Source organism: Alosa pseudoharengus, unplaced genomic scaffold, assembly GCF_046254945.1.
Source record: "Alosa pseudoharengus isolate Yale_2024_CS ecotype anadromous, Long Island Sound unplaced genomic scaffold, YU_APseudo_1.1 YU_APseudo_1.1_scf_18, whole genome shotgun sequence".
Classification (NCBI taxonomy): Eukaryota; Metazoa; Chordata; class Actinopteri; order Clupeiformes; family Clupeidae; genus Alosa; species Alosa pseudoharengus.
The window spans coordinates 32,999,323-33,023,951 of NW_027468650.1; the positions used below are offsets into that span (position 1 = coordinate 32,999,323).

The 24,629-nt window shown below is 44.1% G+C and overlaps 1 protein-coding gene across 4 annotated transcripts in view; it reads left to right on the top strand.

The window, feature by feature from the left end:
- The window catches only part of kmt2a (lysine (K)-specific methyltransferase 2A), a 43,544-nt gene extending 18,937 nt beyond the window's left edge, over nucleotides 1-24,607 (top strand). For 3 of the 4 annotated variants that reach the window (XM_076290981.1, XM_076290982.1, XM_076290984.1), the window contains exons 10-35: nucleotides 350-496; nucleotides 997-1,092; nucleotides 1,482-1,602; nucleotides 2,581-2,694; nucleotides 2,974-3,152; nucleotides 3,404-3,577; nucleotides 4,348-4,458; nucleotides 4,559-4,629; nucleotides 5,722-5,915; nucleotides 6,310-6,410; nucleotides 6,724-6,861; nucleotides 8,680-8,838; nucleotides 9,156-9,273; nucleotides 9,401-9,479; nucleotides 9,598-9,758; nucleotides 10,564-10,725; nucleotides 11,326-15,853; nucleotides 15,949-16,017; nucleotides 16,159-16,241; nucleotides 16,948-17,118; nucleotides 17,287-17,361; nucleotides 17,505-17,679; nucleotides 18,572-18,679; nucleotides 18,776-18,859; nucleotides 19,108-19,237; nucleotides 19,552-24,607. In XM_076290981.1, coding sequence (XP_076147096.1) covers nucleotides 350-496; nucleotides 997-1,092; nucleotides 1,482-1,602; nucleotides 2,581-2,694; nucleotides 2,974-3,152; nucleotides 3,404-3,577; nucleotides 4,348-4,458; nucleotides 4,559-4,629; nucleotides 5,722-5,915; nucleotides 6,310-6,410; nucleotides 6,724-6,861; nucleotides 8,680-8,838; nucleotides 9,156-9,273; nucleotides 9,401-9,479; nucleotides 9,598-9,758; nucleotides 10,564-10,725; nucleotides 11,326-15,853; nucleotides 15,949-16,017; nucleotides 16,159-16,241; nucleotides 16,948-17,118; nucleotides 17,287-17,361; nucleotides 17,505-17,679; nucleotides 18,572-18,679; nucleotides 18,776-18,859; nucleotides 19,108-19,237; nucleotides 19,552-19,827 — 7,824 coding nt within the window. In that variant the 3' untranslated portion in view covers nucleotides 19,828-24,607. The remainder of the gene's footprint in view (nucleotides 1-349; nucleotides 497-996; nucleotides 1,093-1,481; nucleotides 1,603-2,580; nucleotides 2,695-2,973; nucleotides 3,153-3,403; nucleotides 3,578-4,347; nucleotides 4,459-4,558; nucleotides 4,630-5,721; nucleotides 5,916-6,309; nucleotides 6,411-6,723; nucleotides 6,862-8,679; nucleotides 8,839-9,155; nucleotides 9,274-9,400; nucleotides 9,480-9,597; nucleotides 9,759-10,563; nucleotides 10,726-11,325; nucleotides 15,854-15,948; nucleotides 16,018-16,158; nucleotides 16,242-16,947; nucleotides 17,119-17,286; nucleotides 17,362-17,504; nucleotides 17,680-18,571; nucleotides 18,680-18,775; nucleotides 18,860-19,107; nucleotides 19,238-19,551) is intronic. The other variant, XM_076290983.1, reaches the window with a different exon arrangement.
- Nucleotides 24,608-24,629: the final 22 nt, after the last annotated feature.

A 24,629-nucleotide genomic window follows, 5' to 3' on the forward strand; every position in this document is an offset into this window, starting at 1 on the left:
ACAGACTGGATGTATGCCTTCTCTGTGACATCCGGGGGCCTTGATCAATATTTCAGCTGTTGTATTTTCAAATACTGCCTGCAAAACGCTACCCACTCACTGAGATTAGGCAATTATTCTTCAGGTAAATGGTAATGTGAATTTCTCTTGACGTGTGTATAATTTGTCACTGCCTCCAACTCTTCTGTACTGCAGCAGACGGTTAAGGCGTGGCTCTGGCTCTGTCCAAATCAGCTGTCAGTACTGAAGTGCTTAAGAGGACTGCAGGCTGACAGCTTTGACATAATAAGGATCCCATGAAGTGAAGAGTCCCTCACTGATAACCCCCCCCCCCCCCCCCCCATCCCAGTTTGTGTTCTGCCAGGTTTGCTGTGAGGCCTTCCATCTCTTCTGCTTGGGGGAGTCGGAGCGCCCCTTAGAGGCGCAGCTGGAGAACTGGTGTTGCCGGAGGTGTCGCTTCTGCCACATCTGCGGACACCCACACCAAAACACCAAAGTAAGAGTCACTCTCAGCGTGCCGCCTTTTGGTAAAAGAAACCATCTGTGTTTGTGGTTGAGTCACCAAGTACAGTACACATTACATTCTCATGAGTAACACGGCAAGTGTGCAAAATAAGCAGGACTTTAATCATAAGCATTCAATGCCTCCAGCAAAGTGCACTGAAAACTCTACTTGTAATCACAAAAAACGTTAATGGGAAAGTCATGTTTCTGGAGTGAGTCAGCTGCCCACTCCTTCAACAAAAACATTTCTGTGGTAGCATTTGTTTCTCCCCTGTCATCTTGAAGTGGCCATATCTAGACAGCTCTGAATGAAAAACTACTGTGACTAATCCTGTTTGGACGGCCCTCACAGAAGTCTGGTCTCCCCGCGTTGCCTTAAGAGAGAGCCTGCAGAGGTACTCAAAAGGTGGCCCAACAGGACTTGAGGCTTATGTCACTCTCTCACCGAGCTTATGTCTTTTTGCACTGTTTGTCCCATCCCTTCCCCCGTAGCAGCTGCTGGAGTGTGACAAATGCCGGAACAGTTATCACCCTGAATGCCTGGGCCCTAATCACCCCACCAGACCCACACAGAAAAAGAGAGTCTGGGTGCGTATGGGCTTGGCCACTTGCAGGCCTTTTGTCCTCTGTGTGTCTTGTTGTCATGTGATCGCGGGAGAGCATCTATAGATCCTTTTTGGAGGTTGATATAAACAATGCCCATTCAGAGAAATGTTTTGTGTGATTAAATGTATGTATAGGCGTGTTGTATACGACTGGGTGAGAAATCAGAAACCAATTCATGCACTCAATTCAATCTCCTCACAGATTCACATATGCTAAATATGTGTTAAATACACATATGCTGCTGCTAAACTGTGTCTGTCTGTGAAATGGGATTAAAATCTTGAAGGCATGTTATGTACTTCTGGATAGTAGACCATGAATGCAGTTCAACCAAAAGCTTGGTCATCATCCCTTCTGTTTCCCCCCTTCAGATTTGCACTAAATGTGTCCGCTGTCAGAGCTGTGGGGCCACCAAACCGGGCAAGGCCTGGGACGCCCAGTGGTCACACGACTTCTCGCTGTGTCACGACTGTGCCAAACTGGTCGCTAAAGGTCAGTGTGGATTTCATTTCACTGGACTGGACATGCTGTTCAAAGAAATGAGGGAGCGACAGAACAAGCCAGCAAAAGAGTGAATAAGGGAGTGAGAGAGAGAGAAGAATGCGGAGAGACACAGAAGTACACAAAACAGGAGGTGGAGAAATAGAAATAGAGAAAAGGAGAACAAAAAGGTGTGAGACAGGAGGAGGTGGAGAAAGATAAATGAGAGGTAGAGAGAGAGAAATAAAGTGGGAGAGGTGCAAAAAGAGTGAGGAGGTGGAGAAAGATAAATGAGAGGGAGAGAGAGAGAAATAAAGTGGGAGAGGTGCAAAAAGAGTGAGGAGGTGGAGAAAGATAAATGAGAGGGAGAGAGAGAGAAATAAAGTGGGAGAGGTGCAAAAAGAGTGAGGAGGTGGAGAAAGATAAATGAGAGGGAGAGAGAGAGAAATAAAGTGGGAGAGGTGCAAAAAGAGTGAGGAGGTGGAGAAAGATAAATGAGAGGGAGAGAGAGAGAAATAAAGTGGGAGAGGTGCAAAGAGAGTGAGGAGGTGGAGAAAGATAAATGAGAGGGAGAGAGAGAGAAATAAAGTGGGAGAGGTGCAAAGAGAGTGAGGAGGTGGAGAAAGATAAATGAGAGGGAGAGAGAGAGAAATAAAGTGGGAGAGGTGCAAAGAGAGTGAGGAGGTGGAGAAAGATAAATGAGAGGAAGATAGAGAGAAATAAAGTGGGAGAGGTGCAAAGAGAGTGAGGAGGTGGAGAAAGATAAATGAGAGGGAGAGAGAGAGAAATAAAGTGGGAGAGGTGCAAAGAGAGTGAGGAGGTGGAGAAAGATAAATGAGAGGGAGAGAGAGAGAAATAAAGTGGGAGAGGTGCAAAGAGAGTGAGGAGGTGGAGAAAAATGTGGGGAGATGGATACAAAGATGTTGGAGGAGAGAGAGAAGTGAGTGAGTATGAATGAATAAACTGACTCTGAATTGTGCTTCCTTGCAGGGAATTCCTGCCCCCTCTGTGATAAATGCCATGATGACGAGGACTATGAGAGCAAGATGATGAAGTGCAGGAGTTGCAGGCGCTGGGTGCATGCCAAATGTGAAAGCCTCACAGGTAATACAGGAAGTACTTCGGCACTTTAATCTGGTAATACAGCCTTCGGTTCAGATAATCACTGCAATATCATATAGAGGCCTCAAGGAGCACTGTTATGATCAAAATGTCCACTTCAAGGGGTGTGTGTGTGTGTGTGTGTGTGTGTGTTAGGTGTAAGAGAGTTCCCTCCTACACAACATGTTTGTTAAAAACAAGGATATTCTGATGTGTAGGTAGTTGCGGATGTGACAGAAAGTTTACCAGGGAGCTTTCTTTCTTTCTTTTTCCTCTGTGAAGATGAGATGTATGAAGTCCTGCCCAACCTGCCGGTGGCCTACACCTGCACCAAGTGCACGGAGAAGCAGCCTGCGGAGTGGAGGACGGCGCTGAAGAACAAGCTCCAGAGCTCCGTGCACCAGGTCCTCACCGCCCTGCTCAACTCCCGCACCTCCATGCACCTGCTCCGCTACAGACAGGTAAGCCCACCTGGACGGGGTCAAGAGAAGTTAAAGGGAAGGGCTGGAAATACTTTGAATGTTTGTTAATAGTTTTAGTGTTTTTAAAATTCTCTCTCTCTCTCTCTCTCTCATTCCATCTCTCTCTCGCTCCCTCTCTTTTTTTCTCTATCTCTCCTTCTCTCCCTCTCTCTTTGTCTCTCTCTCCCTCTCCCCCCCTCTCTCCCTCCCTCCCTCTCCCCTCTCTCTCTCCCTCTCTTTCTCTCTCTCAGCCTGTGATGAAGCCCCCCGAGCTGAACCCAGAGACAGAGGAGAGCCTGCCCTCTCGTCGCTCTCCTGAAGGCCCCGACCCACCTGTCCTGACCGAGGTCCCACCACACGCTGACTCGCCACCAGACCTTGAGTCCGTGGAGAAAAAGATGGAGTTGGGTCGCTACAAATCAGTGGTGAGATTATAGCGCTCCATTACACGCCTCAGTACCCGCCTTATATTATACTTACATTATATTAGATTATAAAGCCTCAGTGCATGCCTTATATTATACTTATATTAGATTATAAAGCCTGAGTACACGCCTTATATTATACTTACATTATATTAGATTATAGAGCCTCAGTGCATGCCTTATATTATACTTACATTATATTAGATTATAAAGCCTCAGTGCATGCCTTATATTATACTTACATTATATTAGATTATAAAGCCTGAGTACACGCCTTATATTATGCTTAAATTATATTAGATTATAGAGCCTGAGTACACGCCTTATATTATACTTAAATTATATTAGATTATAGAGCCTGAGTACACGCCTTATGTTATACTAACATTATAGAGCCTCCGTACATGCCTTTGGGTACAACTCTAGTCTGACCAGTTAGTGGGGATGTTTGTGGTGTTGTGGTTAAGGAACTGGGCCAGCATGCAGTAGCCAGCAAGTTGTGGATTTGATTCCTGGCTACACTGCTGTGCCCTTGGCCAAGGCACCTAACCCCTAGTTGCTGTCGGGTGACTGTTCAGACTGTGTCTGTAGTCTGTGAGTCGCTTTGGATAAAAGTGTCAGCTAAATAAAATGAAATATAAATAAATAAAAAAACAATGTTCACATTTATGCTTTTATTTACTATTGCTTTTGTTTATGTAAAGCACATTACGGCCGAGTATGGCTTTGCCGTGCCTTTCTAAACGTTCACTTTTGCTCTTTTGTTTCAGCTGGAGTTCAGTGATGACATTGTCAAGATCATACAGACCGCCATCAACTCAGACGGTGGGCAACCAGAGAACAAGAGGGCCAACAGCATGGTCAAGGCCTTCTTCATCCGGGTGGGTGGAATTACAAGGCTTGCATGCTATTCACTGAGGTTTTCCCCAGAGCTTGCTAGCTCAGCTGCTAACTACCTTTCTCTGTTGCCCCCACCCCCAGAAAATGGAGCGCATGTTCCCCTGGTTCAAGGTGAAGGAGTCGAGATTCTGGGAGGCACAGAAGGGCTCAAAGTAAGTATCAACATCAGTTTTAAAGGGGTTTTATTTATATTTAATTTTATTTAGTTTAAATTAAAACAGTCAAAAATGACTTGAAATGAAATGGCAACAGATGTGAAGGAATAGCCATTTTAAGATGCCTATGCTCTATGCTGCCCATATATCCACCACAGGTTAATATGGTAACTAGCCTGAGACCAGCCGTCTCTCTATATATCCACCACATGTTAATATGATAACGAGCCTGAGACCAGCCGTCTCTCTAAATATCCACCACAGGTTTTACCACTTTGCGCCTCAAAGATATACAATCAGGATGGTAATATGACTTTTCATCCTTGGACTTGCATCAAATTGAATGCAGCTCTATGGAAGAGACATTCAGGACAACTCCAATCCTACAGAGCTCTTCACACCGCCGCCCTTTAAGGGCCCCACTCCTTATCAACCATTAGTATAGACTGTTTGTTTTGCTCACAACCGACTTAGCCACACGCCAACCCAGCAGCGTGAGCGAATGACGGGGGCATTATGCGGATTTACCCTCAGCTGCTGGACATCTGCCCCTGGCTCTTTCTGTGCCACACGATCAGATTTCCAATGGAAAGATCGGGCAGCTCAGCGCCGTTGTGCTGTTTGCGGCCGCACGAGCGGTGTCGCGTTTCTCAAGCGTAACTTTGACAGCTTGTGAGGCTGGCTTGCGGTTGGACTGTGGGTCCGCATAATTTGTTAGTGTGAAATATTCATAGGGTCAACCCGGCTGTTTGGAGGATCAGTTTTGTGGTGATGCTACAAACATGATAAGGAAGAAGGGCCGCAGGTGTCCTCGCTGTGTTTAAAAAGAAAGTGAAAAGGCTGCACTGTCTTGTCACATTACCATCCTGACTGCACATCTTTGGGTTTATTACTTGTTGTCTTTTGGAAACTTCAAATGGTGAAGTCACACTGTTAGTCTACAACAGGGAGATTGTGGCATTAATTATGCTGAGGGGGAAGCTTGAAATTAGAGGGAACTGGATAGCAAATGGAGAATATCCAACTTCACCCGACCATGAAAGTGCCCTCTAATCGGCTAACTGCAAGTTTTCATGCTTCACTTTGCAGTAGCGGGCTTCTTCCCAACGCAGTGCTTCCCCCATTCCTGGATCATAATTATGCGCAGTGGCAGGACCGCATGGAGCAGAGCAGTGCCGAGCGGCCTCCGCTGGTGAAGATCATCCCTGCCCCGACCCACAAGCCCCCAGGGGAGCCGGACTTCCCCGCCACGCCTCCCTCCCAGCCCCCTCACGTCATCCATGGTGAGCATACTAAGGAGATGCTTTTAACTCCTCAGAACCCTGCCAGAATGACAAGAGGTTTTTGTACTTTTTGTGTGGGGTTTGAGAGGATTAGGGTTTTGTATGCACGTGTGGATTTGTGTGTACACTTCTGTAATTATAAAATGCTTCCCTAATGCGTAGTCTGAGTGTATTTCAGACTTGTCTCTGCAAAACTCCTTGAATTAAGTGAATAGTTTCTGTAAGAGGTGATTTCAGATCAGAAGGTTTTTGTGGTTGAGGTTCTCAACACAAAGATCAGTGGACACAGGGGTCTGTTGGGTTTCTCTTGTGCTTTTACCTGGCTGATGGTTTCAGATCCTTGGGCCTCAGTTGTTTGTTTGTTGTTTGTTGACTGTTGTTTATCTCCTCTCAGAGCTCTCTCCCGAGGGCAGTCCCGAGCAGCTCCCTCCACCTGGTCTAGGAGACAACAGGCAGTGTGTGCTCTGTCTCAAGTATGGGGATGAAAATACCAACGTAAGTCAACACATGGCATATACAGTATGAAAAGCACAAAAGGCAGAACATTTTCACACCTTCAGAGTTATAAGAAACTTATACAGCAGACAATACATTAGAATCGATTTACTTTGTTTGTTTAGATGTATTTATAGATGTCTATTTAGCCAAGACTATCAGTGACAAAGTGTAGGAATTGCCCTTTTTGTCAAATGTCAAGGTAATGGATACCCATTTAGAGCTAAGGGAAACTCATTTCTCTGCCATTTAAGTCAGTTCATTGAGATATTATTGATTTAAACTGGTGGTCTTTGATCTATCCATGTTGCAGGAGGGCGGACGGCTCCTGTACATTGGCCAGAATGAGTGGACTCATGTGAACTGTGCCCTGTGGTCTGCTGAAGTGTTTGAGGATGACGACGGCTCCCTGAAGAATGTGCACATGGCAGTGATAAGAGGCAAACAGTTGGTAAGTACTTTAGTAAGACCTGCAAATCATATATATATATATATATATATATATATATATATATATATATATATATATATATATATCAGGGTTTCCGTTGTCCGGTAATTACCGGACATTGGCCGGAAAAAAAATGAAATGTCCGACAAAATTAAATCTCTCCGGTCAAATTGTCCGATTGAAATTGGCTAATAATCCCGTCCCCTAACGCAATCTGAATTTGAGAATAAGCCTTAATATGTAGGCCTAAGCCTATATTATACATCCTCTGGCTATGTTTTTAAATGAACAGGCTCTACCGTTTGAAAGTTATTAAACAACACGCATAACCTATGCTGCATTTCAAATCGGAAGCGCACGCTTAAAACGTCCATGTTAAACAACGAACAAATGAGAGGCGATTCAAACATGGCCAGGCCCAGGCAGACTAGCCTTAAACGTTTTTTTCAGAGGCCAGACACGATGGATGATGATAAATTGGTAACGTCTGAAGCCTCAGATGTCCGGTCAACTCCACCACCACCAGATAAAAAGCAGAAGTGTCGGGCGTATCTGTCGGAATCAGTGACATTGGAAGTGGAGTTGTGCGCATCTGTGCAAGTTAAACAGTCACCACTGAGATAACGTGGGTAGCAGCAACAAACAACGTAGCCTTTTTAAAACAACGAACGAAGCGGACTCTTGTCCATGAAAAGATACTGGCTAGATCTTGTTAGGCATGTTTAAGTTAGGCTAATGAACATGTTGCATTCTATACAGATTATGTAATTATTTAAGCTACATAGCCTGTCTCCAGTTTTCCTCAGTTTGACTAATTAAGAAGGGATAATAGGATATTTGACCGGCATATCATCAAAATGTCCGGAAAACGAAACCTCTGCCGGTCACTTTGACCGGCACCATTTTTTTCTAGCGGAAACTCTGATAAATATATACATACATATATATACATCAGTGTTTCCCACAGAAATTGAATTCTATTTGTGGTGGTAGGTCTGCAGAATTAACTTGAATGCAACAGTTTTTAACAAATTAGCGCAGCGTGGTTATGATGCTAACCAGATTTAAGCACAATTTAGCACAACCTGGAAAATCATTGTGTGGTGGTCAATGTTGATATTGTGGTGGGCCGCCACAAATAAGTCAATGTATGGGAAACACTGTACATACACATATTATGATGGACATAATTATGCTTCATGCTCATGGACTGTGTCATGTGTGCATGGTGTGTGTAGCTTCTATTTTGTTCTATAAATAACAATAATAATAATAGAATTCATTTATATAGCATTTTTCAAGCATGGAGCACAAAGTTTGCTTTTTAAGTAAGTTCCATTAGGCTAACAGGTTAGAGGAGTTACCTTGGACTTTTTCATGCAAATTCAGTTTCACAACAGTCAGAAACTGGTTGTTTTTGTTTTATAGGTAAGGATAAGTATATATACTCTTTTGATCCCGTGAGGGAAATTTGGTATCTGCATTTATCCCAATCCGTGAATTAGGGAAACACACTCAGCACACAGTGAGATGAAGCACACACTAATCCCGGCACAGTGAGCTGCCTGCACACAATAGTGGGAGCAGTGAGGGGTTAGGTGCCTTGCTCAAGGGCACTTTAGCCGTGCCTACTGGTCGGGGTTTGAACCGGCAACCCCCCGGTTACAAGTGCGAAGCGCTAACCAGTAGCCACCTGGTTGTTGACTAGGCCCTGTTGTTGTTTTCAAACCTGGTTGTTGACTAGCCCCTGTTGTTGTTGTTGTTGTTTTCTAACCCAGTTGTTGACTAGCCCCTGTTGTCTTTCTGTGCCCCTCGCAGCGATGTGAGAACTGCCAGAGACCTGGAGCGACTGTGGGCTGCTGTCTGACCACCTGCAACAGCAACTACCACTTCATGTGCGCCCGCCAGCGACGCTGCGTCTTCCTCGAGGACAAGAAGGTCTACTGCCAGAGACACAAGGACCTGATCAAGGGCGAGGTAAGATCGTGTGTAAAGTCATCACATTAGTATTGTTTTGGGCACTGCCAACCAGAAGTAAAGAAAGGGCAGGTCCTGAGAGTGAGGTCATCTCTTTGATTACCAGTCTTGCCTTATGCCCATGCATAGAACTGATGCATTCAGAGGTCAAAAGCTTTTGAACCTGAAACTTTTTAAAAAGCTTTTCTTGTGCACTATGTAGCTTCTGTGACTTTATCACTTGTTTACTTGAAATGAATGTGGACATATAAGTAAGCTATATAAATGAATACTTCGTTACTTAAATACATATTCTTGTTCCTTTTTTTGCTAACCAGGTGATATCAGACTCTGGGTTTGAGGTAACACGCAGGATTCTGGTGGACCTAGAGGGCATCAGCCTTCGGCGGAAGTTCATCAATGGGCTTCCTCCTGACAACATCCATATGATGATAGGTCAGAGTTCATGACCTTTCATATCATTTCAGTTTGTACTGTGAATCCATTTGAACTACTGCTGATTTACTTTGATGTTGCTCATTTGGAACTTTGAAGATGAATCGTGTCCTTTAACTTTTCGTAGGCTCAATGACCATAGACTGTCTTGGAATGCTGACGGACCTGTCAGATTGTGAGAGGAATCTTTTCCCAATCGGTTACCAGTAAGTGAGACCTATGTTTATGCAGCAACTTTGTGAATGGAATCAAAATGCAATGACATTGCTTATGTTGGAAAAAAAAGTGTTGTTGAATAAATGCTGTTTCTGCTCACTCCTGCAGGTGTTCGAGAGTCTACTGGAGCACCACTGATGCTCGCAAGCGGTGTGTTTACACCTGTAGGATCTTAGTGTATCGCCCCCAAGTGGTAGAAACAGTCACTGACAGCACAGTCTCCTGTGAGAAGAACTTTACCATTGCTCACAGCCCCTCCACAGTCCCAGGTCAGCCACAAACTCCTCCAACTTTTGTACCTTCCTGATATCTATATATGTATCTATATATGTATATATATATATATATATATATATATATATATATATATATATATATATATTAGGGCTGTCAATCGATTGAAAAAAAATCTAAATTAATCACATATATAATATTTGCTGTGAAAGTATTTTTAAATATTTAAATTCAAATGAATCATTGAATAATCAGCATTAGTGACATTAAAGTTCAAAAACTCTTTTATTATTATTTTAATAATGGCCATAATAATCTATGATATGACCTAATATGCTGAGGAAATAAATTCAAAAGTGCTTCGGGAAGAAGTTTTTTTCATATACAAGCTATTTCAGGCCACAGATATAACCTAGGGGACACAATGAAAATAAATTAACACTCCCCTCAATGTCAACACAATTTCTTTGCATTAATGTGCGACACCATCAGGCCGTTTTTTAAAAGTAAATGTTCCAATCAATTATCTAGGCAGCACATTTTCTTCTCTCTCCTTCTTTTTACAGTCTAATGGTTACTGACTACAATGGCTCGGGGTCATACGGAATCGATTAATCTGCGTTATTTTTTTTAATCAGTTATTTTTTCTCAAATTAATTAATCGAAATTAATCAGTTATTTTGACAGCCCTAATATATATATGTGTGTGTGTGTGTGTGTGTGTACTTTTGTTCAATATTTCAAATGTTATTTTGAACCTTCTTGATGTGTAAACTAATCTCACCAAGAAGTTGAGTCTGAGTGCAAACCTTTTCCTGATGAGAGTTAATATTCAAACAGAAATGGAGATGATCACATCCTCTCAGCTGGTGGATTCAGCAAAGCTGTCCTGTTCCAAGCCAGTGGCTGCAGCTTCCAGGCCAAAGATGCTCTTCCGAAACAGGCACCCCAGCTATCCACCATGCCACAAGTCTCCCATCTCCAGACCACTTCCCTCTCCAGGTACTATAGGAAGGCTTTTCAATTTGTAGTGCAATGGATAAGGAGAAGAGTTTGCATGCAGTAGCCTGAAAAGTTGTGAGTTTGATTCCCAGGTGCCATTGTTGGGCCCTTGAGAAAGGCACTTAAGTTGCTCCAGGGGGTTAATTGACATCTGTAAGTCGCTCAGGATAAAAGGGTCAGCCAAATAAACAAACAAAAACATAAATAAACATGTATCTACACTCTTCAAAGCTCATGGCGTAAAGATCTCAGAACTGAGGCAGGTGGAGGATTGTCTAAGTTTTGGAAATAAATGCTATTATATGTAGTGAATTCAAACATTTCTGAATTATACTCATAACATTTCTGTGCTGTGACTAAGGCCTGTGGGCTGTTGAACTGTGCAGCAGTAATTGAGTGTTATTCAAAAACATTATTAGATTTTGAAGTTAAGCAATGTGTCTTATGTCCCCTGAACTTTGTCATGATGTAATGTCGGTTACTTGAAAAGGTACCAAAATACAATACTCTGTGAATGATTCAGTTGTGCCTCTACACCGTTTACAAATGGAGATAATTAACTCATTTGAAATAAGTCAGCCTGTTTTTGTTCTTTTTCAGGAGGCTTCACCAGTTCAGCACATGAAATTGTGACTGTGGGTGACCCTCTGCTGAGCTCCTGTCTCGGAAGAATTGGATCCCGGCGACACAGCACTTCCTCGCTCTCACCTCAATCATCCAGAAACACAGTTGTACCCACAGCGCAGAGCAGTTATCTGTTCAGTCCGCAAAGCACAGCATCCTCTAGTTCCTCCATTACAACTACTCCCTTATCCCTCTCTTCCTACACATGGGACCGCGCACAGAGGGACTCAGGCACAAAGGGTCGGCCCTTTGCTTCCGTGAGGTCCCAGAACTGTCAGGTTAGCGCCTCAAGTCCAGGATCTCAGCAAAGACAGTCAGGTGTCAATGAAAAAGGTGACGGCAGCCGAGAACCACCTGGAAAGCAGTCCGAGGGAGAGGCGGTGCATCTGTCTGCTCCGCTGATGATGGGGATGAACCAGGTCTCGCCACCTTTGGGAACGGCCATCCTTACGAGTCACCAGAGGAATAGCAGCAGCACTAAGGGCGAGAAGGGGAAGCAGCAAGGAATGAAAGACACTTCAGACCTTCCAGCCGAATCAACTCTCCTGTCTTGTCAGCCCCAAGCTGCTTTACCCAAAGATGGAGGCAACCCCATCCAGGAAGGCACACCAGCCGCAAAAGACACAGGGATACCGGGGTCCCCAAAGCCACCATACCACAAAAGCGGAGGGAGGAAGTCACATGACTATGTGGCGGGGCCTGCCCCTGCTGCTGCCATGAAACCCCGCTGGTCGTCTGGAGCTACCGTGGGAGAGGAGGACATTAAACGCGGCTCTCAGGCAACACCAGCAGTAACCGCGAGTTGCAGGACATCCAGCACCAAAGAGACATGCTCCAAAATGGGATTCAGTGGAAGCATCGAGGCATCGAAGGAGAGGGAGAAAACTACTAAAAAAATCAAGACCCCTCTTCAGAAAAAGGGCAGTGATATCAAAACACTCGGCCAAGACCAAAACTTTCAAAACAGTAACAACAAATCTGCAGTACACAGCAGCAACACCAAAGCAGCCGGAACAAATGCGGTTGATAAACATGACAGTCAAGGAGGGAATAGACCACTAAAGTCAAGGGAGAGGTTCAGTGCTGAGAGCAAGAACAGCTCCAGTTTAGAGGGAATGCAGCCAGAGACAGGCTCAGATGCAGGTATTAGGGCTGCGCTCAATCAAACCAAAGCAAGCAAGGAGCTGATCAAAAGGGAAAAGAAGCCTACAGGAAAAGCATCTTTAATATCTCCAAAAATAGATCCTAATGGGACCAAAGTGATCAGTACAGGCTCGGATACAAATCTGTCGACTGCAGTTACCCCGGTCAGTCAGGGTCCACAGAGGAGGTCCACCTGTCCACCTGTCCTCTTCTCTTCGCCATCTGCCAGCTCAGAAAGCTCAGAGTCCGAGAGCCAAGCTCACCCAGAGGACTGTGAAGAACATCTGCGAGAGGGAGAGGGAGCTGAGGACGGAGAAGATCCCTCCATGGAGGACGAAGGCAGCATCGACAAGCACAACGAGGAAGACAGCGACGGTTCGGGGTCAGCCAAGCGAAGGTACCCGCGGCGTAGTACACGGGCTCGCGCCAATATGATCTTTGGTTTGACGCCTTTCTATGGCGTGCGTTCCTATGGCGAGGAAGACATCGACTTCTATGGCGGCGGAGAGGTCATTGGGAAAAAGCGGTCTGGAATGAGCAAGCGTTCTGCCGAGGGGCAAGTCGATGGGGCAGATGATATGAGCACTTCGTTGTCAGAGGATAGTGGGGAAGACGAGGAGGTTGGACTGGGGCCGTGTCCAAACAAAGACTCCTATTACTATAACTTTACACGCACCATCATCAACCGTAACGTCAGATTACACCCTGAGGGAGTGGGAAGAGGGTCACAGTTTGGCAGGTTTCTGAACGAAGATGCTGGAGAGAGTACAGATCACATGGAGGAATCTGGAGCCATACCATTGAGTCTGGGCCGTCCCCAAATTGGCCAGCTGGATGGCGTCGATGATGGCTCTGAGAGCGACGCCAGCTTGAGTACCAGCAGCACCACAACTGCCACAACGTCCACTACCCACAAAACCTCTGGGAAAAGGAAGAGCCGTGAGAGTCGGGCGGAGAGGATGGCAGCAGGCTCAGGGAAAGACTCCGACAGCAGCGCTGGAGGGGGGAATGGCAGCAGTCGAGAGAGCAGGAAGAACCAGAAGGAGTCTTGTCTGTCTCTGGGGAACGTCAAGTCACAGGGGCAAGACCCTCTGGAGGCACAGTTGTCCCTCACCACAGACCTGCTCAAGTCTGATTCTGACAACAACTACAGTGATGACTGTGGCAACATCCTGCCGTCTGACATCATGGATTTTGTGTTGAACACGCCATCAATGCAGGCCTTGGGTCAACAGCCAGAGTCATCTTCTCCGGAACTTTTGCTAGGTGAAGGGTACGGGGTCGACGTCAACCGGAGGAAAGACTCTGCGCTGCTCTTTGACATACCACTGCCTAGCACTGAGCCTGGGGAGAGCAACTCAACTATTTCCGTCGAGGAGTCCTACAGCCTGCAGCTGGGCCTGCCCTCTGACCTCTCAGTGCTGACCACGCGGAGCCCTTCCGTTAGCAACCAGAATCACAACACTCTCATTCCGGAAGCTTCCGTTAGCAACCAGAATCACAACACTCTCATTCCGGAAGCTTCGGAGAGCACAATACTGTCATTGACTACTGATGAAACTGTGGAGAAAGCTGGAGACAAGCCAGGGGTCAGGACGAGCGAGGTGTCTGAGGAAGGAGGTGGAGACTCACAGGTAACTGATGATCAGCTGACACCCAAGCATTTCATAACCGGCATCGAGGGCGAGCATATTTCCAATCAAGTCAGTCAGGTGATTGAACCAGATAACCAGGACGTTGCCAGGACCTCTGGGACACCAGGATTACCTAGTTCTCCTACCCTGCCTCTACAAAGTCAGAAATACATACCTGTCACTGCTGTAAGCCCTGGACCTTCTCAGGTTGCTACCACTGCTGTTCAAACCCCTTCCTCTCATCTCAAACCTGCTCCGGAAAAATTGATTGTTGTGAATCAGCGAATGCAGCCTCTCTACGTCTTGCAGACTCTACCCAATGGAGTGACACAGAAGATACAAATCACACCTTCAGTTGGTACGACAGGGGTCATGAGCACTAGTCCCTCTGTGTTGAGCTCCATGACTCTCACAGCAGGTCTCCCCAATCAGCCCATATTTCCTGCGGGTGGAAAGGGCCTATTACCCATGTCTCACCACCCTCAAATTCATACTCTTACTAATACAACTCAGGCCAGTTTCCAACCTGTCATTCCCAACACCACATCAGGCCTCCTCATAGGCATCCCCTCCCATGACTCCCAGATTATCGTGTCTGAAGCAGGACGCAGACCTGATTTGGCACCCAGCGTCACGATGGTCTCTAGTGCACCATCCTTGTCTCCCTCTTCATCTGTGCTTTCCTCAGGACATGGCAAGAAACGGCCCATAACCCGGCTTCTGCCACGCAAAAGCAAAAAACCTCCTCGCTCCCGAAGCCACCCACCGTTAGCGCCATCAGAAGTGGCACCCAACATGACCCTTATAAACTTGTCGTCTCCTCAAATCACAGCTGGAATTTCCACTCAGTCTGGTTTAGTTGAACTGGGCACCCTAACCACAGCCACTACCACGTCCCATCGCAAAATCCCCAATATCATTAAACGACCAAAAGGGGTAATGCTGGTGCCACAGCCTATGCCTATTACATCCAGCGGTCAGCCTGGCATCTTGGGGCAGGACACGTCCACCCACTTGTTGCCATGTACTGTTTCAGGGCTCAATCCAAACCAACAGGTGTTGAACGTTGTCTCAGTGGCACCTAGCGGAGCTGGCAACATTCTCGGCGCGAGTTCAGTTTCTCTGAGCACACCTGGACTCCTGAGTTCCACTGAGATTACGGGGGCCTTCAGCAATCTGCTCTTCAAAGCCGGCCCACATAATCTGACCATTCCAGACCAACAGATGGTTCTCCACTCCGGAGGGGCCATGATGCCGCAGCTAACTCACCCTGTGCAGACGTCTATCGCCAGTAGTATATGCGTTCTTCCACCACAGCAAACACTCAGCATGTCTGTGAGCAAGCAAGTGGACCAAGAGAGCGCCCTGCATCGCCAGCAAGTCAGTCGAATCTTGGCAGACAAACCACAAGCACTCGATCAGAGTGGGAATGTTGTGGGATCCATTGGTCCTGCCCCAAGCTTAATGGCCCAGGACCCAAGCAAGCCAGTGGTTGGGGTATTTACCCAAGGTTCATGGACAACACCCATCACCCTCCACACAAATCAGCAGCAAGTTTTCAAGTCAGCTGCACCACCCACAGCAGGTGGGAAGGGGAAACAGAAGGCCAAAAGGGTTCGGTCGACTCCAGAGAAGGCCAGCGGGAAGAAACCGAAGGGACTGCAGGCAGAGTCTCCGCTATCATCCAAGGGAGATGCGAGCTCTGCTGGTCAGCAGTCATCCTCAGGGTAAGAACTTGGCAAACGTTTGTGAACCCACAGACTTGTATTATTAATACATTGCTTTTTGTTATATTCATAGTATTATGTTTGTTTTTGTATAGGACTAAGCAGCCAGCCAATCCTGAGCCTATGGACACAGGAAAACCAATGGAAAAAGATTCAAATAAAAGGTAACAGACCAAGTTGTTAAAAATCACCTCTTTTTTTTATGAGTAATATTTGGCTGATGTCCAGTGCGGTCTGTCTTTTCATGAAGGGCTGAATAAATCATATTGATCCACATGTGATATGTTTCTTTTTTCCTAATGTAGTTGCAGTGATGCTCCTGTGACCAAAGTGTCCCCCATCAACCAGGTGTCAGTAGAGTTCTGTGATGAGGAGTCTAAAGCCACAAGTGAGTGTCCTAGACCTGGGTAAAACCTCCTATCTCATTCACTAAATAATGTTAAAGAAACATGGCAAATTAGCTTATTTGCCGGCTCTTCACAATGCAGGTAGAACGCTCCATTGACTTGAATGGGATTTCCCACAGTTCTACCGGTCATTTCATTCGGTACATCTCATTCAAAAGTGAAGGCAGACGGTTGATCAGCTGTGTTCTAAAGAACGATTGATTCAAGTTCAGCGTGTGTTGCGAACTATTTGTTTCTCAGCAAAAGCCACAACGAAATGGTAACAAATAAATGTAAAGAGACATATCGTGGAGTTTATTTTTTCGTTTTGGCAAGTATCCGTACAATAAGCGAGATAATGTATAGAACGCCGGTCATTATTGGGAAAATAAGTAATAAATAATTATATTATTTTCCCAATAATGACCGGCGCTCTATACATTATCCCTTACTTGGATAAGAGGATACATACCCTTCTCTTCTCTATGCATGCAATAACCCAGTCTGACACTTAGTTTAGCACAATTCACTGGAAGTCAAGTCAAGTTTATTTATATAGCGCATTTCATACACAGAGGTCATTCAATGTTCTTTACATAAACAAAACCAAACAATAATACTGGAAGTAGCAATTCACTAGCAGTAGCTAGCCTTTAGCTAAAAGTGGTTCCTTTGAGGATTTCTTCTCTAACATTGTTATTCATTCAGGTCCTACTACTCAGAACAGTGGGAAAGGATCTGGCACTGTACTGGCTTCATCAGAGCAGGAGGACGACAAGGGAGGCAGGGACTTCCTCTCTCACTACAAGCCTAAGAAAGGCCTCATGTTTGAAATATCCAGTGATGATGGCTTTCAGATCCGTTGTGAGAGCATTGAAGGTACAAAAGACGGGGAAAATCTGAATGTTACTCCCTATCCACTGCATGCTTCAGCAACTACTAGTTACTTCCTATGTTTTATCATCCAACAAAGGACACATCTTTGCCTTTAAGGCTGAATTTTGACAAGCGTCATTTATTAAATCCCTGCAACTGTCTCTTACACAGAGGCCTGGAAATCTTTGACGGATAAAGTCAAGGAGGCACGGTCGAACGCCAAACTCAAGGAACTGTCATTCGAGGGTGAGAATCTCATCTAGGTGTCCAGTGCCCCCCCCCCCCCCCCTCCACACACACACACACACACAGAAACCCCTGTTAACTTGTTTGTTAATATGTTTGTGTGTCTCTTGCCATCCTTGTCGTCGTTATGTCTGGGGCCTAAGGAGTTAACGGGCTCAGGATGCTCGGCGTTCTTCACCACACCGTGGTGTTTCTGCTGGAACAGCTGTGTGGTGCCAAATACTGCCGGAACTACCGTTTCCGCTTCCATAAGCCCAAGGAGTGCGACGAGCCCCCCATCAACCCTCACGGCTCCGCCCGAGTGGAGCTGCACCACAGGTATGGAATAACGACCCGTGTTCAAGGAACCCCTGTCAACCGTCTTGTTCTGTAAACGACCAGTATTCTGAATTCTGCGCAAGAAATTGAAATATATATTTATCTGCATGAGTGTGTATTAATGCAGATGATCAACCGGAGAGAAGGAATACTCTTTTCTGATTGGCTGGTGGGGTGGCTATTAATTCTGGGACACCTATGAAGTAGATCTGGTGCCATCAAGTGTTTATTAAGTAAGGGATAACGGCCGCTGAGGTGTCCTGTTATATACTGAATTAATAAACGGCGCGTTAATTCTTTGCCTCTCGCCATCGTCCATTAATTCCGTATAACAGGACACATCGGTAGCCGTTATCCCTTACTTAATAAACACTTGATGGTGTAAGGGCTTTACCTGTAGTGAGTTATATTGATATCACTGAAACTCATCTGTTGGGAACATGTTAAGAAGACTGAATATGCTGCTTTCATACATTTACACTAGCCCATTAATTCCACATTGTCCACAGCCATAGCCACAGAGTTATAGTACCATAATACTCAAGTTAATGCAGTTTAAAGAGAAGCCCGTGTAGTGAAGGAGTGAGGGACAGCTCTCAAAAATAGTTTATTTTTTCCCTGTACGTATGTTTGTTTTAACCACTAGGTCACTATTGACTATTGTTTTAAAAAGATTCTTGAATAGATATTGTTGGCATCTCACTTATATATTTGTTTTTGCTGTTGAGCTTTAAGCACTGAACATACACTGTCATAAATGAGTCCATTTTATGGATAGGACAGGATTGCCAGACATCCCTTACAATTTCACATCAGGAATTTGTCGTAACTAACTCATCCTTGGACACAAATCCAGTTTTTACATGCGGTTTGCCCCACCCACCCCCTGCAGGAGGTCCGTTTTCGACATGTTCAACTTCCTGGCTTCCAAACACCGGCAGCCTCCGGAGCACAACCCCCAGGAGGAGGAGGAGGAGGAGGTGCTGCTGAAGTCCGCTCGGTAGGACAAGCTGTCTGCATATGTGGCATGCATGCGTGTTTCATCACCCCTGTGCCTGCGGGCTCTCACACACGCTCTGTCCTGTTCCTTTCACAGCCGTGCCATCAGCTTGGACCTGCCCATGTCCAAGAGACTCCGACACCTGAAGAAAACCTCCTGGGAAACAGTAGGCGTGTATAGGTACTTGAGCTAAGATACTTATAAATCAGGGGCAAAATTAAAGACATTGTTATTCACTGTCCTTTGATGCTCTATTCCTGATTCTGTAGTTGTAGTTTTATTTCAGTGTGTGTTGCACATACTTGGTACACATATTATTTCTTGTACATCAAGAATAATTAACATGAAGTGGGGTTCAAATCCATGCAAAGAAAGAATTAAAAAGATTTCATCATCTTTTCTGATTGGGCTGTTTTTTTCCGCTCCAGGTCAGCCATTCACGGACGAGGTCTGTTCTGCAAGCGAAACATTGACGCAGGAGAGATGATCATCGAGTACTCTGGCACCATCGTCCGCTCGGTCCTCACTGACAAACGGGAAAAGTATTATGACGAGAAGGTGAGGATGACTCATGATGAATCATTTGTAGTTTTGTAGAAAGATATGATTTGTAGTTTTATAGATAGATATGATTTGTAGTTTTGTAGAAAGAAAAGATTTGTAGTTTTGTAGAAAGATATGATTTGTAGGTTGGTAGATAGATATGATTTATAGTTTTGTAGATAGATATGATTTGTAGTTTGGTAGATAGATATGATTTGAAGTTTTGTAGAAAGATATGATTTGTAGTTTTGTAGGAAGATATGCTTTTTTTGTGTGTATACATTCCCTGCCATTGAGTTTTAGTTTAGTTTGGTTTTCATCTTTTCCAGGGGATTGGCTGTTACATGTTTCGCATTGATGATTACGAGGTGGTGGACGCCACGATGCATGGCAACGCAGCGCGTTTCATAAACCATTCCTGCGAGCCCAACTGCTTCTCTCGTGTCATCATTGTGGACAGTCAGAAGCACATCGTTATCTTCGCCTTGCGCAAGGTCTACCGAGGAGAAGAACTCACCTACGACTACAAGTTCCCCATCGAGGAACCTAGGAATAAGCTGCCCTGCAACTGCGGAGCCAAAAAGTGCCGCAAGTTCCTGAACTAACTCCGGCATTCTAGCACTTTTCAGGGCGATGTCGGCAGCACCTTGCTGTGGGTGGCCCACAGCAGTTCCACGTTTCCTGTAGTGTGGGACACTTACAGGGCTGAAGAGGTAGCATGCGTTGAGATGGGCTTCTGTTGTTCGTCAGAGCTGTTCAGTGTGCACTTGTGTTTTCCGGAAGGATGACATTACTGTGCCTCTTTGGTTTTTGTTCCATTTCGTTGACTGGTTTTCAGTGTCATAATCTGAGAGCAATTCATTTGGGGAAATTCAGGCCTTTTTTTAATGTAAGGTTGATTTTCTTTTTTTTGTTGTTGATTTAGTTTTTTTCTTTTAGCTTAATGGTTGAAAACGAGTGCCCAAGACATTTGTGTAGGTCCTCCCCATAGGTTTTAAATCTCTACATCACCACTTTTACCTTAATTTTTCAGGATATGGCCTGTAAGGAACTGATACTGTTTGTTTGATAATGCTCAATCCCATTTGCCCCTGCTTCCAGAATGTGATGGATCTCTACAAACAAGAAGAGCCACGTTGTTAGATCCATTTTACACCAAAGTGCAATTCTTTCAGGGGAGGGGTTAAAAAAAATCAGGCTCAAACTGAAATAACGAAAGTGATCAATGAAAGCCCTTATTATTATTATTGTTATGTATTTTTGTTTCCAAGCATGGCATTCTTCAACACATCTTTTCCATCACTGAATGTATACTGAAGCCTTCAGACAGCCGTATTAGCTCTTACTGAGGCGAAGCCTGTCCATGTTCGAGACACTGTAAATATCCTGCAATCTTGTGTTGACTCAGTAGGGATGACTAGATTATGTTCATCAGTTGTTTTTCCAAACTTGATTGCAGTAATGTTGATATCTGTAAGCGTTCCTATGCTTCGTGTTCTTATGCTGAGTTGGTCCAGAGTGGGGTGGAGACGGTCTGTGATTGGCTAGGACTGAGATCCTGGTGGACTGACAGCCTGGCAACTTGAGGGACAGTAGAGTGGTCGAGCGGTTGGTTGTCCGAGTCCGTGGAAAGAGAGAGTAGGTCTGGTAACTGTTGTGAGGTGGTCGTTGGAGGACAAAATGATTGCAGAGCCATCCTTTCTTAAGAAAGAGTCAAACGTGTGTGCATGTTATGGCTGTGTCCATGATGACTGGATTTAAGGATAAATAATTGACTTGAGCTGAGCAAACGTGATATGTTGATCTATTTTATGCTTGTTTTAGACGAATATGAGAAAAATCCTCCCGTTGCTGCTTTTAATAATTAATGTTGGCAATTGAGTAAAACAAATATGATGTCTGCTTTGCGTTGGAAGTTTTATCTTTTTACGATATCAGGCGTTTTCTTTCAATATGTAAATAATATGTATATTTTTATATACGAAAGACTGAAAAGCACTCACTAGTGAATAGCACCTAATGATGGTATTTATATTTTTAATAAAACATTGTATTTATTTTAACAACATATTTGTAGGAAATAAGAGGTTTACAACACTAATGCTTGGTCTGACATTTGTAGAGCTGCCTTCCTTTCGGTTTAGTTTTTCATTTTTAACACTTCAGACTGAAGCAGTTACTGTCTTAAGAGAGTGCAGTCCACCAGTAGCTCCTATTTGCCACTCTGAAGCAAGCGTCTTTTGTATTTGTGACCACTTGTAGCGCTGGTCAGCTGTAAAGGGTCGGGAGTGAATATGCGCTTATTTCACCCTTAGCCAGCCCCTTTGCCAATTCCCTCAGAGTATGCGGTCTCTCATTGACTCTATTTTCATAGACATAAAGCATAGTTCTGTCTTTGTTCTCTTGTATTAGTTGGTCTCGTTCGATTCTATTTTTTAAAACCCAAGACTATTATTATATCCGAAAGATTTCCAAAGTTTTGAAGAAGCAAATGCCCCAGTGTTCTGTGTATTTTTTTATCACGAAGAATTATTTTCGTAAAGTAACTGTAAAACCCCAGGGCTATGAAGGCTAGCCCAGTCCAAGAGTTTTCATGAAGCACTACTGCTCCAAGACTTCCTAACTACCCAGGCACTGAACAGCCTACCTGCTTCCATTTCACCACCCCATGCTCATTGTGCTCTGGATAGTTTCACTCCACCAGATATTATCAGACACAGAGAAATATCGAGCTTGAACTTACAAGACACCCCATTGAATATCCCATTGAATGCTCTTTGGTCCTTGTTAGTAGGAGTAAGGTGCCTTATCTGACATTGAGATATTTCAGCATTAACTTCACAAATGGACCGGGGCCTAAGCAGTTACCCACATCCACCTGCTGTTGCAGAAATGGTCAAGTGGCTACCAGTGGTGTACCTTCTCATCTTTGTGATGTGACGGCCTTAACAGTGACTATAGCATACAGGGGTGTTTGTTCAAATGGCATTGGGTCTGCTGGTTTCTTTTTGATCAACGGTCCTTCAGTTGGCTTCCCGTTGTTGACCTCTCAATTCCCTTTTCCCCAAAGTAAACAGGCAAAAATCTCTCTTTTTCCTTCTCGTGGCTGTGAGGAGACGGGTCTGTTTCAGAGCAATTGGATGATTTGTAAGAGACATGGGTACTATGCATATCTTTCAGAACAAAAACTCTAGATTGCTGCTGTATGCAATGAATTACTCTTTACAGAGACAGAGCGCTTTGGCCAGTACTTTTTATTCATATTCTGTATTTTGTATGTTGACTTGTTTGTTTGTTAGTTTATTTTGCCGTCAAACAGTATAATCACAAGGCAGTTGAGCCCTGACCCCCTTCCATTGGCTGGTCAGTGAAAACCGTAATTTACCAACACATTCTTAGGTTCGTGGGGAGGAAGACTAGAACAGTTTATCTTTGGAAGCAAAGCCCAGCAAAGGTCAGTACAGGCACCTTGAGCACACATCTCACTTATTTTTTTCCCTCTTTAATCCAGAAGTTCTAGCTCTAGGTTGGAGAGTTCTACTGCGCCCTCTGACCCTACCCCCCCCCCCCCCCTCCACACACACACACACACGGCGGTCAGTACGGACAGAACTCAGGTGGGGGTCGGCTGAAGAACACACATTGCCGGGCCCTGTCAAGCCTGTGGCCTCTCGTCTAATTCAGGGATAAAGATTACCTTCTGGTTCAACTCCCGCAGTTCAGCCGCAGTTTGGCCCTTATTGAATGTATTCATATATATATATATATATATATATATATATATACCGGTGTGTATATATACACACATATATATATATATATATATGAATTATATTGACTCTTATCGCATTTGTTTGGTGTTAATGTTAGTATTTTAAGAAAGGCTGGGATGAGTTGTTTAGGGAAAGTCTTGTCACAGAAAAATAATATGTTGGAACGGTGATGAAGAAAATAGAAACAAGGACATGAGGAATAACTATCCCAAGGGCTTTGCAGCTTTTTTTCATTTTTCATGTCAGTTTAGAATGAGACGCTTCCGAAACAGGTGAACACAGTCAGTCAGTCAGTCAGTCAGTCAGTCAGTCAGTCAGTCAGTCAGTCAGTCAGTCAGTCAATCAGTTAGTTAGTTGGTCAAAACTCAAAAGAGGCAGACCAATTCAGTTGTTCCTTGGACTTCGTACCGTGACATCATTTCTCAGTGGTATTACAACTCGACATGTAATTACAGTATCCAATATATACATACACATGTACATGCATACAGGAGCATAATGTATAAATAGTACATTTTGTAAGTCAATATCTTCACTATATGGAATGGACAGACAAACTTAGTTACAATAGCAGCAACAGATTCTTAATGGTTAATAATCATGTTTGATGTACTCAATAATAACTTTTGAGTTTCAGAAACCTTTCAGAGTAACTAACCTTCATTTTGTAAATGTGCATCCAGTATCTGTTAATTTGTGCCCGTGCATTGCCGTTTTTTCCTTTTCGTTTCTTTTTTGTTCTTCTCTAGAAAGGAACAATATTAATAATCATGCGAAATGTAAATGTATTCTGTAGTTGTAAACTTCTTGAGGTCAAATGTTTTATTTTCCTGTGTTTTTATCGTTGTAGTGAAAGTGTTTCATTTTTGCTCTGTACATTCTGAAGCAGGATTTGGACTGATGGTATAAGTAGGTTTGTCAAGGCCAGGAAAAGAATAACGCTCTTATTCTTCACCCACCCAAGTGTCCTGTACTGTTCTCTCTAACATTTTGAAGCTTGAGTTCTTGTTCTGACTTTTTTTTTAAATAAGTGATAGTGATTTTTTAATCCTTTTAATTTATTTATTTTGTATGTAACTTTGGCATATCCGTAAAAATAATGATCTGCATGTCCACATCCTCATCCTCTCTAGCGCAAGTCAAGATGGTGGGATAATGCCTCATCAGCATTTGGAAGCCTTTTTCCCTTTTTGAAGGGAGTGTATTTGTTATAGGAGGAGTGTGGTGTGTGTGAGCTCCACTGACTTGTAGATGATGATGCTGGGAGGATATGGACACAGACACGTGTACTGCACTTAACGGAAAACCACAGACAGTAATGACCATTTTAATACTGACGATAAAAAGAAAAAAGAAAGTCTGTTTTCTTTTTTTCTTTTTCTCTTGTCTGAGTTGCCCACCAGTATTCACCAATATCACAGAAATGAAGGAAAACAAAACAGTTAAATTACAATCGCAAAACCACAAACTACTAAGGATGAATGTATAATGAGAAAAAAAATACAATTGTACATAAGTGTAAAAAGGAAAGTTTCTAATCATGTTTATTTTCTATGCACCTTTTTTATTTAAGTGATAGTTTAAGTAATAAACATGTCTCCTTTACTCCTCACAGTGACTCAGGTGCATCATTT